Source organism: Eschscholzia californica, unplaced genomic scaffold (assembly GCF_041429995.1).
Source record: "Eschscholzia californica isolate CP2 unplaced genomic scaffold, dmEscCali1.0.p SCAF_6, whole genome shotgun sequence".
Lineage (NCBI taxonomy): Eukaryota > Viridiplantae > Streptophyta > Magnoliopsida > Ranunculales > Papaveraceae > Eschscholzia > Eschscholzia californica.
The window spans coordinates 37,692,883-37,711,647 of NW_028238483.1; the positions used below are offsets into that span (position 1 = coordinate 37,692,883).

At 34.7% G+C, this 18,765-nt stretch overlaps 3 protein-coding genes and 1 pseudogene across 6 annotated transcripts; 2 read left to right on the plus strand and 2 right to left on the minus strand.

The window, feature by feature from the left end:
• The first annotated feature begins 2,148 nt into the window (after positions 1–2,148).
• LOC147534449 (pentatricopeptide repeat-containing protein At2g21090 pseudogene) lies at positions 2,149–6,256 on the plus strand (annotated as a pseudogene). Of its 3 annotated transcripts, XR_015227934.1 has the most exons (3): positions 3,122–5,156; positions 5,229–5,501; positions 5,723–6,256. The product of XR_015227934.1 is annotated as a pentatricopeptide repeat-containing protein At2g21090 pseudogene, transcript variant X2 (transcript). The 3 variants fall into 3 exon arrangements; XR_015227933.1 differs by having other exon boundaries at positions 2,149–5,501; XR_015227935.1 differs by lacking the exon at positions 5,229–5,501 and having other exon boundaries at positions 2,989–5,156.
• On the plus strand, positions 2,215–2,736 carry LOC147534450 (zinc finger A20 and AN1 domain-containing stress-associated protein 1-like). The gene has a single exon (XM_086650127.1). The coding sequence runs from the start codon at positions 2,215–2,217 to the stop codon at positions 2,734–2,736; it is 522 nt and encodes a 173-aa protein (XP_086506253.1).
• Positions 6,257–6,651: 395 nt separating the features above from the next.
• Positions 6,652–8,559, minus strand: LOC147534451 (protein PSK SIMULATOR 1-like). The gene has a single exon (XM_086649172.1). It carries the CDS (start codon positions 8,227–8,229, stop codon positions 6,826–6,828), a length of 1,404 nt encoding a protein of 467 aa, XP_086505298.1. The 5' UTR covers positions 8,230–8,559; the 3' UTR covers positions 6,652–6,825.
• Positions 8,560–13,467: 4,908 nt separating this feature from the next.
• Positions 13,468–17,736, minus strand: LOC147534452 (ATP-dependent Clp protease ATP-binding subunit CLPT1, chloroplastic-like). Its single transcript, XM_086649451.1, has 6 exons — positions 17,073–17,736; positions 16,952–16,987; positions 16,734–16,843; positions 14,647–14,826; positions 13,835–13,962; positions 13,468–13,755 (listed from the first exon to the last, which is right to left on the minus strand). The coding sequence occupies exons 1-6, from the start codon at positions 17,303–17,305 to the stop codon at positions 13,741–13,743; spliced, it is 702 nt and encodes a 233-aa protein (XP_086505577.1). The 5' UTR covers positions 17,306–17,736; the 3' UTR covers positions 13,468–13,740.
• Positions 17,737–18,765: the final 1,029 nt, after the last annotated feature.

The window sequence follows — 18,765 nt, forward strand, 5'->3', positions numbered from 1 at the left end:
AATAAAACATGAAATCTGAAAAACATGAAACATCAACGAAAACATACAGATGAACAAGAAAGTTTTTATGTGAAAACCCCAGACAATATTTACTACCTATAAACACAACAATATATGCTTCCGTAAACAAAAAATAATCTGAAAAAAAAAATGTTTATGTTAGTGAAAGTGAAAATATGTTCAAGAAATTTATGAAAACAGAAATCTGGATTTTGATGGTAACAACTATAAAAATACAGAAAACATTTTTCAATTTGCTCATTGTATTAACATCGTGCTAACAACATATTCTAAAATGCTTAAAATACTTGTCAATTTGTCTGTTAAACATCAATATCTACTAAAACGTAATTTCTAGAGAGAGAAACCGAAAAATAGATCTAAGTTTGTACTTTTTGAATTCTTAAACAAAAAACTCTGTAAAAGTTGTTCACCATGTTAAGAAATTAATTAATGAGGAAGTAATACTCAGATATGAAATTTCTAGAAACATCAAGAAAAACCTCATTACTGGTGTTTAAAATCTTTATGTTTCTGAAAGTTATGTGTTCACCGTGGTGCCTGATCTGGCTGTAGGTCGACCTCCATATGCAAGTGCTGTAGAAAAATGTCTTCAAATTAATATATATTCTGAGAACACATAACTTTATGTTTCTGAAAATGCATTGGTTCGAAGACAAATCCTAACAAACTGACAAAAACAAATTCAAATGTAATGTTCTTAAAAGGAAGAGTTTTTATGTGAAAAACGCAGACAATATTTACTACTTATAAACACAACAATATATGCTTCTGTAAACATAAAATAATTTGAACAAAAAGATTTGTGTTAGTGGAATTGGAAATATGTTCATGAAATATATGAAAACAGATAACATGAAATCACAACGAGGTGATAACATGAGTATATACTTCCGAAAACAGAAAATACTTTAAACAAAGGAATTTGTGTTTGTGGAAGTGAAAATATGTTTCATGAAATTTATGAAAACAGAACACATGAAAATTATGAAAACAGAAAACATATTGGATTTTTCTTAGGACATAACTTGTTGTGTCACAAAATATATATGAGTGTAAAAACCAAACGAAATTTCATATAGACAAAGTTTAAAGAAAAAAAAATGGAAAACAAAATGAAGATGAAGAACAAAGAAGGTTCAATGAACAAAACATGGTTGAACAAAACATGGTGTTGGTGATAATGATGATGAAGATGAACACAAACTCTCTAAAAACTAAAGAAGGTTCATGGAACAAATCATGGTGTTGATGATAAAGATCATGAAGATGAAAAAAAGTACAGAAGAAGAAAGAAAGTTTTATGAAACAAAAAAATAAAGAAGAAGACAGTTTTATGATGTTTTAAGAAACGAAAATTTACAGAAGAAGATGAAGATGAGGGTTTATGAAACGAAAATTTACAGAAGAAGATGAGTGTTTATGATGTTTTAAGCAAAGTGCAAAGAAGATGAAGATGAGGGTTTATGTTGTTTTAAGCAAAATGCAAAGAAGATGAAGATGAGGGTTTATGATGAAGATGAAGGGATGAAGATAAGGAAACTCTAACCTGTAAAACTTTCCGGATCCCTGTATCTTAGTAGTTGTTAAGGAGATATAGAGGAGAGAGAAAAATGGAAGGAAAGATTTCTTTCTCTTATGGAGGAGAGAGCAGATATAGGAGAGAGAAAAAGGATGGAAAGTTTTGAGAAGGGAAAGAGAAAGTTTTGAGGAGGGAAAGAGATACAAATGGAAGGAAAAAACCCATGCATCTTCTCTTATATAAATATAAAGGGTATAATAGAGATTATTTAAAGTATGGGCTTCCTAGAGATGGGAAAAGTGACCTAGGGATCCGAAATTGGGTTGGATTAGGATTATTTTTGAAAAAATGGATTTTGCAAGTTATAATAATCTATGGTGGGCCAAATCCTAGTTATAGGGTCATTTTTTGGACTTTTGAGTAAAAATTTCTTCTAGAAAGTTCCTCACCTAAAATGGAATTCCCTAACATACCCTTACTGAATGCGTTAATGACAATAGAAGTATCCTATCCATATGAAAGAAGAAAAGGGTATTTTAGTCGATATCGGAATCCCCATATCTATCTACACACTATATATTCCCAATTCTCGTTCTGAATTTTTCAAAGAAATTGCGAAATTTAAAGAGAAGGAAAGAGAGAGTCTGTGAAATCTAGAGAGAGAAAGAGAGATGGGTTCTGAAGATAGCTTCAAAAACGAAACTGGGTGTCAACAACAACCCGAAATCATTCACTGTGCAAACGGATGTGGATTTTTTGGAACAGCAGCGACTATGAATCTATGTTCAAAGTGTTACAGAGATTCTCAAATCAAAGAAGAACAATCAGCATCTGCTAAAGTAGCCGTAAAAGAATCACTAAACCCTAAAAAACCACTTCAACCAACAAAGAAGATCGAATCAAGTCCTCCCGCTCCTGTCGCCGTCGTTGATTCTTCGTCTTCGGCGATTTCATCGCCGGAAGAAATTTCAACGGATGCGAAACCGAATACGGGTTTGAAGAATCGGTGCAGTAGTTGCAAGAAACGGGTAGGGTTAACCGGGTTCAAGTGTCGGTGCGGGTTTACGTATTGTTCAAGTCATCGGTACCCAGAGGAGCATTCTTGTACGTTCGATTTTAAGGGTTTGGGTCGTGAGGCAATAACTGCGGCTAACCCGGTGATCAAGGCTGATAAAATAGAGAATCGTTTATGAAGTTGTTTTAGTTTTTAATTTTTTATTTTAGGTTTTTTGTTATTGCTTTCTAAAATTGAGGAATTTGAAATATTATATGGATACTAGTCTTTTTTAGAATTGTCTTCTACATTCTCTTGCACATAGTTATATGACATTGATTACCTAGTGATGATTAAATATTAAAATATCACAACAAGAAGAATAAGTAGATACACGTCTGTCATGGTTGACAACCATATAAATGTGAGAATAGTGGTATCCGAATATAATGTCTAGTCGAATGGTCAATTGGTTCTAAATTGAATGAATTCGATAACTTAAAATGATATCAGAGTTAGGTCTTAAAATGATATCAGAGTTAGGTCGACGAGTAACCGGGTTGAAAGTTACTACCTAATGTGTTAGGTAAGGAGATGTGAGATCAAGGGCTATTTGCTACTTGTGAAAAAACATCATTTAAAGAGTAGGATGAGCTTACAACTACACACATGATCAACTCTTCTTCTCCATACTCCTCAAACAAACTTCCATCTTTCTTTTCTTTCCCTCCAAAAATACCCATCTCAATCTCATGAATCAAATTTTCTTCAAAGAAATAACAAAATGTATACAACTAATGATTCCATCAAAATACCTGATCAAATCCAGCACTACACATCAATAATAGAAAAGTGTATAAGAACTAAAGATATCAAACTTGGGAAAATCTTTCATTCTCATCTTATCAAAACAGCTCTAAACTTCAACATATACTTCACAAATCGTCTCATAGATGTGTATGCAAAATGTAATTCAATCGAAAATGCTCAAAATGTCTTCAATGGCATTGAAACAAGAAATACCCATTCTTGGAATACAATTCTATCTGCTTATTCTCGATTGGGTAACTTCGATAAAGCTCACAAGTTACTCGATGAAATGCCTGACCCAAATGTTGTTACTTATAATTCTATGATTTCAGGTTTAACCCATAATGGATTTCATAGAGAAGCATTAGATATATTTAAGAGAATGTATAAGAAGAGGAATTGTATGTTAATTGATAAATTTACTTTTGTGGGTATAGTTACGGCTTGCTCTAGCTTGGGAGCATTGGAATTGATAAGACAAGTTCATGGATTTGTAACTGTGATTGGTTTAGATTTGAATCTCATTATGCATAATTCTTTAATTGATGCTTATGGGAAGTGTTGTGAACCAGATGCATCATTTTCTCTTTTTAATCGAATGGTGGAAAGAGATGTTGTCACTTGGACTTCATTAGTTGTTGCTTATGCCCGAGCATCTAGATTAGAAGAAGCTTGTTTGTTGTTTGATCAGATTCCGGTTAAGAATACTGTGTCATGGACAGCTTTGATTGCGAGTTATGCACAAAATGGACGTGGAGATGAGGCGTTGGCTCTCTTTAAGAGAATGCAGGATGAGAGAGTTCCTCCTAGTGCTTTCACGTTTGTTAGCATTTTGAGTGCTTGCTCTGATTTAGCTCTTATCGAAAGAGGTAAGCAAGTTCATGGACATATTATAAGAATTAGTAGTAGTAGAAAAGAATTGTTTAACATATTTACTTTCAATGCTTTGATTGACATGTATGCAAAGTGTGGAGATATGAAATCGGCTGAAATATTATTTGATTTGATGCCTGAGAAGGATATTGTTTCTTGGAACTCACTTGTAACCGGGTTTGCTCAAAATGGCTACGGAAAAGAGTCGATTCTTGTTTTTGAGAGGATGATCAAAATGGGTGTTTCACCATTAAATCATGTAACATTTCTTGGGGTGTTATCTGCTTGTAGTCACATTGGTTTGGTATCAGAAGGACTACGTGTTTTTCAACTGATGGAGAGTTATGGTGTATGTCCAAGATCAGAGCACTACGCTTTACTGATAGATATGCTTGGCCGTAAAAATAGGCTTGAGGAAGCAATGAGGTTGATTGAGAGTGCACCTTGCCAATTGGATCGTGTTGGGATGTGGGGTGCACTTTTAGGTGCATGTCGTGTTCATGGAAACTTGAATCTCGCGAGGAAGGCAGCAGAAGCTCTGTTTGAGTTAGAACCTGGAAACAGTTCAAGATATGTTTCATTGTCCAACATTTATGCCGCAGCTGCTAGATGGGATGACGCCAGTAGAATAAGGAAATCGATGAAAGAGATGAATATGACAAAGGAAGTTGCTTATAGTTGGATCGAGGTTAAGCACGAGAGACACGGGTTTGTAGCGGAAGATAAATCTCATTATCAAATAGAAGAGATATATGACGAAATCGGAAAACTTGCAGAACATATGGACACAAGATGTGAATCTTATCGAGACGATTCATTTGTTCTCAATGAAGAGGAAGCTATTTATTTCTATTAATCAAGAACCTATAAGTCTTCTTGTTTCAAACCCACTTCATTTCCTTACTCGTTACGCGACAATGAACACATGCTGTGAAGGTGATTTTCTTCGAACCCATCCTTTCACTTCTTATATGTTTGTAGAGCTTTAACATTTGAAACCCACAACAGTTTGTTGAAGATCTCATGGACAATAAGGTCCACAAGCCTTATAAAGATGCTATCATCTTCTCCAGTAATATCTTCACATTTTCAATAACCATAGACGCAACCTATGCATCTCATGAAAGATATGTGTATCTTTGAGCATCTACACTGATTATATTCCAATATAGTTGAAATCCAAGAGATCGTGTTATTATATTGAGTGGCAGCCAATATTGTATAGTTTGTGGCAGCCAATTGAGTACGCCCGAAATTTGCTTCTGTGAGATCGACTTAAAGGTACATATATAGCTATTCAGTGACACCATCTTTTCATTTTTTACTGCTCAGTATTTCTTTATTAAAGTAATCTCTTTGGGTTTATTGATAAGTTGCATTCTTTCGCATACACGTATATATATTGTAGTGTCCTATACTTTTCTACACAGTCAGAATTTCCATTTTTTCTTTTGATTATAGCAACTTACACGTTAACTTCTCTTCTTTTTTCCTCCTTACAGGTCTTGGGGCTCCATTTTGTTATCATAGATGAGGAGATGATGCAGTATCCAGTTACAGAGACAATTCCTAGTATCTTGAAGGTTTACGTCTTTTATGAGAGCCCCAAATAACTGGTAACTCTTGTCTCTCTCCTCCATATACATTTGAATTGGGCGTGGGTCAGTGTTTGTCAGCTAGCCAGCATCTCGATTGGGCTTGGGCATGACGTATCGTGGGAGAAATCTGAGAGTTCATGAGTCAGATCTAACTTGCTCCTTTTGACATTTATAAATTTATGTTTAAATTACATAAAAATTAGTTTGTTGAATCCTTAAATTGAATCAAGAGAATAAAAGAAAAAGAGAACCAGATCACTTCACCATTGATAAGAACATGTTAGGGCATGTGGGTTGATTAGTACTAGAGTTGTCATTTTTCATTTATTCTTCAAAGATATGATGAATTATGTTTTTAGATTCCAAGACAAATAATATATAAACAAAGTTAAAAGTATTTAATAGTATGATGAATCAAATCGAACTAATTTGATTAAATATATTTTAATTTTGAGTTTAAGTTGTTTGATGTAGTCATTGAATTGAAGTTCACATATGGAATCAAAGAGGTGTCCTTTCATTCCTTACGATGTCTTAATTTGAATCATGATTTTGACAACTGAGATCAAGATTCCTCCTCATCTGCATTATAATCGTATAACTATACGAACAATAATTTGAATTAAGTTCGATGTCTATTTCTTATTCTAGGTTTATAACAAGTACAACTCGTTTGATTTCTAAATTATTTGTGGTCATATGTACTTGGAGCCAAGTTGGATTTGGCTCCTAGCTTTGTACTATTTTATTTTTATTTGTTTGCCTTCTACCCTTTGCATAATTGCTTAATTACGCGTAATTAGATGAACAAATGACTCTAAGACCATAAATCATACGAGAAGGAAACAAAATTACTCATTTATGTTATTTACCATCAATTTAGTATACATAATTCTAGGTTAATCACAAGCCAAACTCTCCTACTCGAAATCAAGCAATAAAAAGCTCAATCTAATCAAACTATCACAAGAAATTAAGAATAGTAATTAAGAATGGCTAATCATCCTTCAACAAGAACTCAAGAACCCATTAATGTTTGAGCATTGCAATAATGCCTTAGCATTCATCTCTCTCTCAAACCTCCAAATATAATTCAAACCGACAAGAAGTTCAGTAATAGCTGCTTCTGTCTTCGACTGATTCGCGAAATATAATGTCTGTAAAAGAAGAACATTATTTTGATTATTCAAATTTTGTTGTTCAAAGCTTCTTTCATTTTGCCATTTGATCATATTATGAGCTAATGGTGATAACCAACTTAAAATCTTCATTAAAGCTTCTCTCCATTCACTTGCAAGTGCCGAATCACTCGCCGAAAATCCAACTCCTTTTAGTCTTCTCCTTAATGAAACCCTAATACTAGTTGGTAACATACTATAAAGATCATCTCTTGCATCAATACCTACTAAATGTGGTGATCTTATCATCTTTTCTATCACTATAATCAAATTACCATAATGTAGAGCTAATCCCACTGCTCCTAATGTACTTGGTGGAGGTTTTAGTAGATTCGAATTCGACTCGAAGAACCCTAGGTTTAAATCATCTTTCTTCTCCATTAATGGACTTGACATGAACTTACCTTCACAAGTATTTTCAGAAGGATAAATGGCAGCCGAAACCGATGAACTTCGTGGTAATGAATCATATATAATGGGTCCTTGACCGATACCGAAAACAAGTTTGATTCTTGATAAACAAGTAAAGACTGATCTTGCAAGTAATTTTGTAATTGAATCAATATTTTTGTTCCATAATGAACTATCTTTGAGATGTTTCACTTCTTGTTTAATCCAAAAAACTCTTTGTTGAAGATCACTAATTTTCTTCTCTTTGATTAAAGCTTCATTATCACTACATTTTAGTACTTTTCGAAAAGCACTTTCGATCTCTGAAAGTTCATCCATTTCTCTATAAAGACTAGTTGTTAATGAGACATATCGATCGATCTTCTTTTGTTTATTCTCCATCTCTTTAGAACTTAATACCCAACCATGAAGATCTTGACCCGTATTAGCGAATTCTTCAAACAATGAGTCGAAATTTCGAAGACTCGAATCAACACAGTTTTTACCAAGCCTAGAAACATAAGTAGAAATGGATCTTAAATTTTCTACTACTTCAGCACAAGCTAAACTAAGAAGAAAGGTTTCATCATTAGAGATGATTTTATGAACACCTTCAAGAGAAATGGATTCATTTCTAAGTTGAATTATGTTTTTATCAGAGAGAGATTGCCATAATTGAAGAAGCTTAGACATTAGAGAAGCAATCTCAAATGCTAAAACACCAATATGGTGAGACTTCTTGATGATTATCTTCTTGTTATTTGTTGTTGAAATTGTACGAACGGTATCGGAACGGTGTGAGATTACATTTTTGACCTTAATTAGCAGTGTTTCAAGTACCATAGCTAGTATTTGAAATGAATTCAAAAGTGAAGATTAAGATGAAGAATTGAACAAGTTGATGGAAATTTATGAGAGTTGTAGTGTTTGTTGATTGAGATATGAGGTTGGGAAGAAAATAAGGTGGGTGGAGTGGAGGGTGGGGGAGACAGAAATAATTGAAGTATGGAGATGGATGGAATTGTGGAGAGAGAGAGGGAGAGGGAGAGAGAGAGAGCGATAAGGATAAATGAAAGAGTTTGGAGATGCAGGTGAGAGCTCGTGGTATGTTGAAAGCTTTTACAAAAAATTTAGTCAATTGAGAGAAGAGTGAAAGCTAGAGTTTGATGGGTTGTTGACATCTTGTTGTCTTTTTTTCTATCTTTTATAAAGCCAACTAGGCTAAGCTTAAGAGCAAACCCAATATCGGCTCCCAAATGAGAACTCCCTGTTTTCGGAGCCTCTAAATTTTTGAGAGCTCCTAAATATTCGATTCCAGTAGGGTTGCCGGATGAGGGACTTCCAATTCAAACTTAATTTTTTTTCCGTATGTGGGATTGTTTTAACCTAAGCTCATTTTAGGCGAAAAAATCACCTAGATATTATATAGGTTACACTTTTTATATTTAATAAATGTTCTTTTTATGATTTTTTAAAGATTACTTTACACTTTAAATTGAATAATGGCAAAGAGGATAACCATGTAACTACAACATGTATACTGTATGCTTCTATTGCATCCAAGAGGTAGGATACATTTTAAAATCTTGCCAACCTTTTTTTGTGGCCCCTTTAAGAAGATAATTGAAAACCTATTTTGGTGGTTTGCTTTAATCACAAAGTTTATTTTATCTAATAGAAATAGTATGGTTCTAATATAGTTAACTCCATGAAAGTTGTTTTGAAATGATTGATGAAATGATGAAACTCAATAATGCAATCTTCTACCATCTTTTTGTTGTTCAATTTCCATAGTTTATGAAGATTTGCATATGTAGATCTCAAAAACAGTGAAAGCAATGGCCATAAACTTGTACACGACAACTAACCCGTAATTTTTTAGGGAAATAAAGATATCCTTCTAGTACGACGCCCTAAGTCTTAGCAATAGTCGATATTGATCTCCCATGTCTAAGCTCAGCAGATACTGGATGGCGAAGGCTCCACAAAGACATCCAAAAGGTCTTGACACTTACTTGAGCATACACCTAAGCATAGGCTTCAGATTCTCTCGCAAACGATGTGTGACTATCACAATCTCCAACTCTCGGCGACGTTGTGATAGTCCCACATCGCTCAGAAAAGTGACAAGTCTAGGTTATAGGTGTTTGCTCAAGCTTAATAAGTGTCAAATTTTTGGATGGACTCGTGAGTTTTTGCGAAGAACAAAATCTCTTAATTGTTGGGCATAGATTCGAGTATCTAAAAACGGGACAATATGGATTATTGGTAAGGCTTAGGACGTCACATCTAATAAACAATTTAATTTTCTAATTACTTAAATAGAAAAAAAAATGAATCCTAACCAACGGCCTTAAATCTTACTTGGCACAGTCGATTAAGATTTTGTATCTGAAATGAAATCAAAGAAACTAATATACTACCATTTTTTTTTTTATAAAATCTCATTATATTTGTGAATCTTTTGTATGGGACCAAACCTTAACCGATATCCAACAAATAGAACAAAGGTACCCCCAAAACATCCAACCATATCTTCAAATGTTTAAACATTTCAGATTTTGGGTGATGCATGAACAATAAGTACTATTCAGTGTATTGGGTGGTTTGGGGAAGAGGGTCTGAATCACATTTTTTTCTCAACTAGGGTTTTACCAACAAATCTTTGTTAAATCCAAGAGTGATTTGGGACTTCATAAAATATCTGCTGACTTGTCCCTCTCCTGAGACCAATTATCTTACTATTCTTGGTTTTAATGCTACTCCTAAAAAACATACTATTTTTTATTCATCCCATCACTTGAGTCTTGATATACTACTTAATTCTTTTTTAAAATTCTCGTTTATGGGATCAACATCGTAGACAGGGGTACAAAGAGAATTTGGCGGAAGGGTTACTAAGCAAAGGAGGAATTTCCAAATTGCGGCCTAATATTGTGGCTTCTAGAACTCACAACTATCAACAAATTTGTCTTGTAATTTGATCTCTTAAAGAGATTTTTTTTACTGAATCATTTCATTTTACAGTACAAGTAAAACAACTGCTTTTAAGTTTTTTAAGCAAGAGGGAAATCACCCACAAACTATACCATCAATTGTCTAGGATTCGACTTCCCACTGACTCCACAAGTAACTCGAAGAGAAGAAAAATTACTTCCTTTCCTTTAAGTGGTCCAATGAAGTAGTCCTTAATTTATTGAAAAATTGTGGTAATATTCAAGTATACAAGCAAAAAATAATAATTACATTTTTGTAGGAGCATTTTAATATATTAAACCAGACAGGAATTGTAAGCTAGAAACAGAGGAACAAACTAGGTGATACTTCAGGATCCCTTGTCTGTCACCATAAGAACAACTCAAGATGTGTTTGTTAAATTCAATTGCTTCCAAGTTCTTATTTATAAACTAATAAAGGTAGTTCTTTAACATCCTATAATAAAATTAGTACTCTTTTGTTGGAGTTGTTACCTACATTATGTCTACTATAAGTCTCATTTCCTAGACTTATAAAAGAGTTCGGTCATAGTTTATCTTATTTCTAGAGAAAAAAAATCTTCTTTCGAAATTTAATATATCGAAAAAAATCATAATTTTCTCTATAACAAATGTGTCAATCACATATAACTTTACATGTAAATAACGTCGACAAAACAGAGGTGAGAATTTTGAAAACAAACCGGTAGATAATGTCAAGATGATGGATTGTTTTTTTAGTGAAACAAATTATCTAAGAAAGGATATTTTTTTTACCATGACAGTGATGAGACTACCAATTCATACTAGAACTTGACTTTCTGAACTAACCCTTGATTGGGTGGGTTTGGCCAAAGTTATTTGCCCACATGAAGCATTTTACATGGGTGGAATTTGCCCACCCATGCCAACACTTGGGCCAATTGGAGGATCTCCTGAACCATTTTTTGCTTGACATCTCATTGTTTCTTTTTCAAAATTCCCCATCACCCAAACAAATGCTTTGATTGATGGGGCCTTTAATTGGATCCAACTAATTAGGAATTTTTAATTTACAAAATAAAGTTAAGGTTTATACTTAGACTTAAATAGTACAAGAAGGTCCAAGCATTAGTGTAGACCACCAATTTCATTACTTCTATATTGTAGATTAGTTTTTCGCCACATGACTAACTTCACTACTATTTGGGTGGTATATTCACCATTGAACTACCACCAGAAAAGTGATCTAAAAGACGAAATATATCTAAATATCGTGCTATATGATAATCAAATGACATATCAGTTATACCAAAATCATCGAAAATTCGAAATACGTTTTCTTATTTGGATTAGAATATCATCCCAACTCCTGAGTGTCACTTATAAGATAGTTACAGTCTATAGATTTGTATATCTTTATTTAGCTCACTATGCAGATCTGAATACATGCCAATTAAATTAGATCTAAAGATTTAAAGGAATTAAATTAGGTCAATATTCAACTAAAAAAAAATTAATCCCACCTAAAAATCCTTTGGGCACTTAAAAGAAAAGACTAAATGAAAGAGAATAAAAAGAAGGTAGGGCATGAAAAGCAAAGGAGAAGTGTATATACGAATAAGGTGCTTGCTTTTAGGTGTGAAATTTCTTCCACTTGATGTAGACAAAGCTAATTTTTGGATGGGACCATCCAAACACATACTTGTTGAGAACTATAGAAGCTGCTTCCACCACTTCTAAAGTCAAAAGGGTCAATTCCAATTTGGCCACCAACTTGTGGCAGACTTGAATTCTGACCCCAATTTTTGTCCAGTTTATAATTTAATTTACCATGACTATGATTCCGTTAATGAAACGTAATAGTTCATATGTTTTTTCTCTTTTTATCCCTCTTGAAAAGTATTGTCCTCATTTTCATTGCATCTTTCTTTTAACCTACAACGGGAGAAGTCTTCCATGGATAAACCTTTCCCTGAACCCATTAGTTTGGGATTTCAACGATTTAGGAGTAAAGAGATTTAGGTTGAGACTTGTAAGGTTGAAAGAGTTTGAGCGCAAGAAAAAAATGCTAGGGCCGATGAGGGATCCTATTTGGACGCCAAGTTTCCAAGCAGCTTTCTCTTTTGAAAACTTTCTTTTTTCCCCTGAAGAGACCTACTTCTATAATCTCAAAGTAAATTACTGATCATACCATAATGGTTTTAGACATATTCTAAATGACTTTTGAAAATTGTTGGGGTTTAATAGGAATCACTACTTCAACTTGGAATAGGAAAATAAGAGAGATATAAACAAAACAAAATTTTATTCAAAGTGAGAAGGTAGTGGAAGAAATAGTTTTAAGTGTTAATTAGGGAATCTAATTAGGTGATTAGTAGGTCTTTCACTTTAATCATTCCATAAGAAAAGGAAAGCCTCATTAATAAACCAGCTAATAACAAGGATTAAAGACTTTATTTAGACATAATTAACAATATCTTGCTTTACTTTCACCAATACTTTAAAAATAAGAAAAGACTGCAGGAATTTTACCCCGAGATCCTATAATAGTTCGCTTTCCATTCCGCATATCGTACATATTCCATAAATCAATAATCATTTCAAAAGGAGTAATGATCCCGTATCGATGAAAAAAATGTTAGGGAAATCTCGGCTATAGTGATTCAGATGTTTTCAGAGTAGGCAAGCTTTTTTAGGCAACACATTTAGCTCGGCAATACCTACAACCCAACCAACAAGTTCGAGTTAGACATAGCCAACCCTAATGGACAAGTACAGGTTATTCCGACGTATATTATCTCATCAAAATTGACTGTAGTGGGGGATTTGGGAGCCTAGAAAGGGAGATTTTATAGGGCCCCTCATTTTTGTTAAAAGGCCCCCCTCAATGATAATTTACCAAGTAAAATGGTTCATGGGGAGGGCTTTTAACAAAATTGGGGAGGCCTTATAAAACTTCCCGCCTAGAAATTAGACTATAAACAAAACAACGACCATAGAGCCTCTCGCCAATACAAAATGGGAAAAAAAGAAGAGGAACTTTAATCATTTCATCTTAGCAGTGTCAAGAAACCATGATCGCTTAGACGACTGATAATGTGATATGCTATTTATTTCGCCAAACTTTTCTAGCAAAGACCAGAATTTAATTTCCCTAAATACGAACTCAAAGTCTGTTTTTGGTACAAATTGGATCCCTTTCTTTTTTATCACTAAAACATTTTCTACAATCTTCAAGTAATTGTTGGGAAAGTGAAAAGATAACTGCAATAAGAACGTTGGCAAACTTTCATAATATTAAAAATCTGCCAGACTCAATCGTCGAAATCTTTTCTTTTCGACGTTTTCTACAAGGCTTTTCAGGACAACGAAGATGAAGAGAAAATTTTCGCTGCTCTTATTCTTCATTTACCTGCAAGTAACACAACCCATATTAAGGATGTAGGAAATATTGTACTTACACCAGAAGAGCCCAGGCTTTAGTAACTTACAGATTTCTTGAGTTCATTAGCTTTCTCATCGTCAAATCCGAGAGAAGCCATTATCTTGTAACCTGCTGATTCTTTCTCTAACCAAATGCCTAGAAGCAAATGAGTTGTGGTTATTTCCCCACTTTCACCTGCATATTTGACGAGTTTTGGTAGATAAAACATGATGGTCTAAACATCGATATAAGGCAAAATATATGGTTGACGTGCAAGAATAAGATTAGGAGAGAAGCAGTTTCTACATTGGTAAAAGGTTAACCAAATCTTTTAAGCATTAACATTTTCATTTGCTTTGTTGCTTGGGATAAATATATTCAAGATTTCAAACCTAAAGAATGTACTTTAAGCCCAAAATTGAAGAACTATTCCCATTTGTTCTAATGGCTTATTGATTTATTTTCCTAAAACCATCAAATGGGTGAAAATGAACTGCCACGATCACTTGACATGAAAAGAATGGGCACTTAAAGACATTCATTAATGTCAAATTTGTATCTCCTTTCTTCTACAGGCTTAAGTGATGAAACTGGAAATTTTCTGAGTTATCCAAATTGTTGGCTACATGTGGTGGGAATGAAAAACACAGTATCTACAAGAAACTGAGATGTCTGAGAATTTCCTGTGGTGCCAACTACATATAATATGCCTCGAGCATGAAACTGTCTAACTAGCGTGTACATGAACCTAAATCTATGCCAGCGATTATCACACGTTTGGTTGTTCACAGAGCCAAGAAAAAAAATGCAAGTACTGCCTTTTAACATATGAAAACCATATAATAGAGACACTAGAGAGCTACATTATCAGTATATTACCAGATTTCAGTTTCTCATCAACAGCCCAATCGAGTGCTCTTTGAGCTGCTTCACACAATGGTGGATGCTCAGGGCTAAAATAGTACATATCGGATTTTCCAAGTAACTTGATAGATTCTTCTCGTACTTTCAACAGAGTAATGCCATTTGCACGCAAGAACTTTGCTGCAAAATTGGTTCCTGAAGACAGTAAGGAAGTGACTTCAAATTAAAGGTTGGATAATTGGTTCCAATGTAGAACAATTTTTGATAAAAGAACAAGGAATGTGCTATCTATTGTTTAGGCTGCATAACAAGTATAAACCTTCAATTGACACGAAATGTACTCCTTGATCAATTGATAAGTGGCTATGAGCTTAGTTACTAACTTGCACTACCCTTGATGTCGGGGCTCTACGTTGCTCTACTATTTAGGAAATGATTCTAGTGCTAACATGTACAAACATGCACGATATGAGCAAAAACGTCCGGTATATCTCCTCTAAAATTGAAGAGATTAAGCCGCTGTGTATGACTTTTCATAGGATAACTTATTTGGAGGTTATTGTACTTGTTCACGTATCCTTTCATCGCAACCCCGAGGTAAAGCTTTCCCATTTCTTACTTTATTTCATTCTTTTCCCTCCAATAAACAAGTTCACTATTATGAGTTTATATTCCAATTTTCAGCAAGAAAGTCACCATGTAAAAGTTGCTCAAATAGATCTGTAAATCAACAAAAGCCTTGTGACAACAATTCAGGATCCACCAAACAGACTGCAAAATCCTGGGCCAATATGTGCTACAACTTATGTCATGATAATTCTTTGACTACATGCTTACAACAATCGCATCTCCTTCAATTTCCACTTGATTCTATTTCAAAAACCCCTAGAAGAAATGGACCCCACGTATTTCTATCATATCTTTACCACCAAACTCCTACACATAGTCAAGAAATATGAATCATGGGAAGAAACATGAATAACTACAACGCACTCTAGCAGTTTCTTTGGACGGAAGAAACATGAATCATGGGAAACATGAATTCTAAGAAACATGATCTCTATTGTTTAAATTTTCTAAGTTCACAACTGAGTGATAGAGATTAGAATATATTTGAGATAATTCGAGTCTTGGCAACGACCAAGTCATGTAACTATATATTCAAATCATTATAAATACCCTCTGTCCTTTCATAAAACGATATCAAAGATTTACACTCTTTCATGGTATGACAAACATAGGTTTCTTTGTCGCCGTCGACCGTCATCTCAACTGTGGCTGCTATGACCATTACCCATTTCCTACCCTAACCAATGCAGTTCCCTTAGTGTAGATCAAGCTTGATAACACAAACTTCTTAAAATGGAAGAAGCAAGTTCCTCCTATAATGAAATCCCAAGACCTCTTCACCCATTTTGATCTTTCATCAATCCACCCCCTCCCTTCATAAGAAATCGAGAAACAGACCTTGATGAACCAATCTAGTAGACTAGCACTCCGTCAATGGACTGGAGTAGACCAAACAGTGATCAATTGGCTAAACACCGCTGTCTCCTTCTGAATCCTATGTCAAACTCCCGGTTTCCAGACTTCAAGGGAGTTGTCCCCTTACCTCTGCTTAGAACACTGCACCAGAGTAGAAATTCAATCTACACTTGCAAATGATCCGGAAGAACAACCTAACTATGGCTGAATGTGTCGGAAAATTTTAGGAAATATTCATTACTATTTCAGTCTCTCATGCTCCAGATCCAGATATCGAGCTCGTCCTTCATACCCTTACAGGTCTAGGGCCAGATTACTCATCCTTTGTTACTGCAACCAAGACCTGGCTTCATACCCAATTGATTAAACTCTTTGAAGGAGTTCTAAGGAAGACTAGATGAGGTCTATCGTATCATACCACACGTTTCATTTAATCTAGCGGCAATACATGAGATAATAATTTTACATTATATCTTCTTCCCTTATCGGCCTAACTCCAAAAATTGCATTCCACCCAAAACTAATACCACTCAAATCTTCTATGCAAACAAGACTCTAGCAAAACGATTACTTTATAAGCCAACAAATAAAACTTGATAGAGATAGAAACCACTAACCCTCAACCAAAATCCCCATAAGAAGAGCTTCAGTACCAGTATTTGGGTACTTGAGCTTCCTCGCTTCCAATTCAGACATAGCAAACGACTTTATCCCTGATGAAGACCATCTAAAACCAATACCCATTATAAACACAACTCATTTAGACAGAATAACATCAAAATATACAAAAAAAAAAAGTAATACTAACAACAATGAATTTGATAAACTTGCTTACTTCGGAACCGTGTCAGTCGAATCTCTCTCTGGTGACCTGCATTAAGAGAGGTAGAGAGAGGTTTTAGCAACATTCAAAAATGAAATTTCCAATAAGAGTAATCTGAGTTCAGAAAACTTACGCAGTTGGAAGACTAAACAAAATTGTATTAGTCAAGCTTTTCCTTTTGGGACCTAAAGACCATAAATTCGAGGGACTAATCGAAATACTTTGCCCTAGAAAAGAATTCACTGAACAGTCTGAATTCAAATTTCGAGGAAATGCCACAGAGTTTGAAGAACGAACGCATTTTGTGGAATGCAAAGACGGAGACGTCGATAGACCTAAGACGGAAACTGTTTGAGCGGCGGCCATTGTTTTCCTGAAATCCCTAGTAGTTTTAGAGATGAAATTGGGAGAAAACTGGTAGAAATTGACTGAAATGAAAAGGTATTCAGATGAATTTGGTATGAAAATTTATGAATTTGGTATGAATTTGGTATGAATTTGTTTTCCTGTTTAAGCTTAACTAGGAGTGGTAATTCTTCCAAAAGTTTATGGAAATTTTATCTCGTTATCTGCACTCCTGGAGTGGTTCTATGCTCCTAATTTTCTCTCACTAGGTTTTTTTGAGAGGTTGCGACGACCTCCGTTTTGCGCCCTTCGAAGTGGATAGGAGGCGGCAGGCGCTGCTTCTACCAAGTGATTTGTTTAGCAGGGCAAAAAAGAAATTCCTATCGACTGAATGTTTCTAAAATTTCAGAGGACTGAGGAGACAAAGGTCACAACTCACAAGTAGGGCACCTACTTTACAAAGATAATATCACAATGCCTATCAATAGGAACACGGAACAACGTTCATCATAGAACTACATTACGTTCTCCATTTTAGGTCTAGCTAAGAGCATCTCCAATGGAAAACTCAAACTCTAACACGTAGAGTTTCACATATGATTTTTTAAAATTTTTGTTAAAAGATTTTTTATAATGAGACACTTTGTTAGACACTCTATTATGAGGTGGATGCATTTATTATAGAGTGTTTACTCTAGTTTCTCCAAGTGTCACCTCAACCATTTACTTTAAAATCATGATTTTTATAGAGTCTACATTAGAGAAAGTTTTTTGTAAGAGTGTTTGGAAATAGCCACATAAGAAAGAGACACTCAGAGTTTTACTTTTTGACACTTGACAACTAGAAATTTTAGAGTTTCTTTTATTGAGAGTCCCATTGGAGATGCTCTAAATACCCACGTAGTAGTTGGTAGTTGGCTCATGCCCACATCCACCTAGCGCTACCTAGTAGTACACATGTAGAAGACGAGTTACACCCTAATAGAGCATTCATCCACTAGTTAGGGGATAATTTTGTGCCTTGCGCCCATGAGATGGCTTCCACGCTTCCACGCGTAACGCGTGCAAACACCAGCTACCTACCTATGTGAAAACTGTCCTTATGGTTATATGTTCTTTCTACAACATATGTCTAATAATTGTCATGTCGACAGGTATGGAGTACTGGCTATGTTAGGATATATGGTTCAAGCATCATAACATCAACCTATAGTTGGTGAATGTGACAACATCTTAGTAGTTGCTAGGTGCAAATTAGTGAGTATTTTCAGATATCATCGATGATCAACACATCATCTTAAAGATCAACTCATCAACCGCAATCCTTTGATCACCTTCTGCATACGAGCGTTGTAGAGTAACACCATTCGCGACCAGTTAATCATCACTAAATCGATAACCCTCAACCATTATAAGTAGTGGTACTCTTTTTTTAGAATAATTCATTTGCAATCACTCACCACTCTACTTTTCTCTTTTGC

Bases quoted from the DNA above. Each gene is read 5' to 3' on its own strand.
- LOC147534450 (XM_086650127.1), top strand. From the start codon at position 2,215: ATGGGTTCTGAAGATAGCTTCAAAAACGAAACTGGGTGTCAACAACAA.
- LOC147534451 (XM_086649172.1), bottom strand. From the start codon at position 8,229: ATGGTACTTGAAACACTGCTAATTAAGGTCAAAAATGTAATCTCACAC.
- LOC147534452 (XM_086649451.1), bottom strand. From the start codon at position 17,305: ATGGCCGCCGCTCAAACAGTTTCCGTCTTAGGTCTATCGACGTCTCCG. The intron at 16,988-17,072 runs GTAAGTTTTCTG...CTCTTAATGCAG, and splicing joins TTGTTTAGTCTTCCAACTGC to GTCACCAGAGAGAGATTCGA. The intron at 14,827-16,733 runs GTTAGTGGTTTC...TACTGTCTTCAG, and splicing joins TATGGGGATTTTGGTTGAGG to GAACCAATTTTGCAGCAAAG.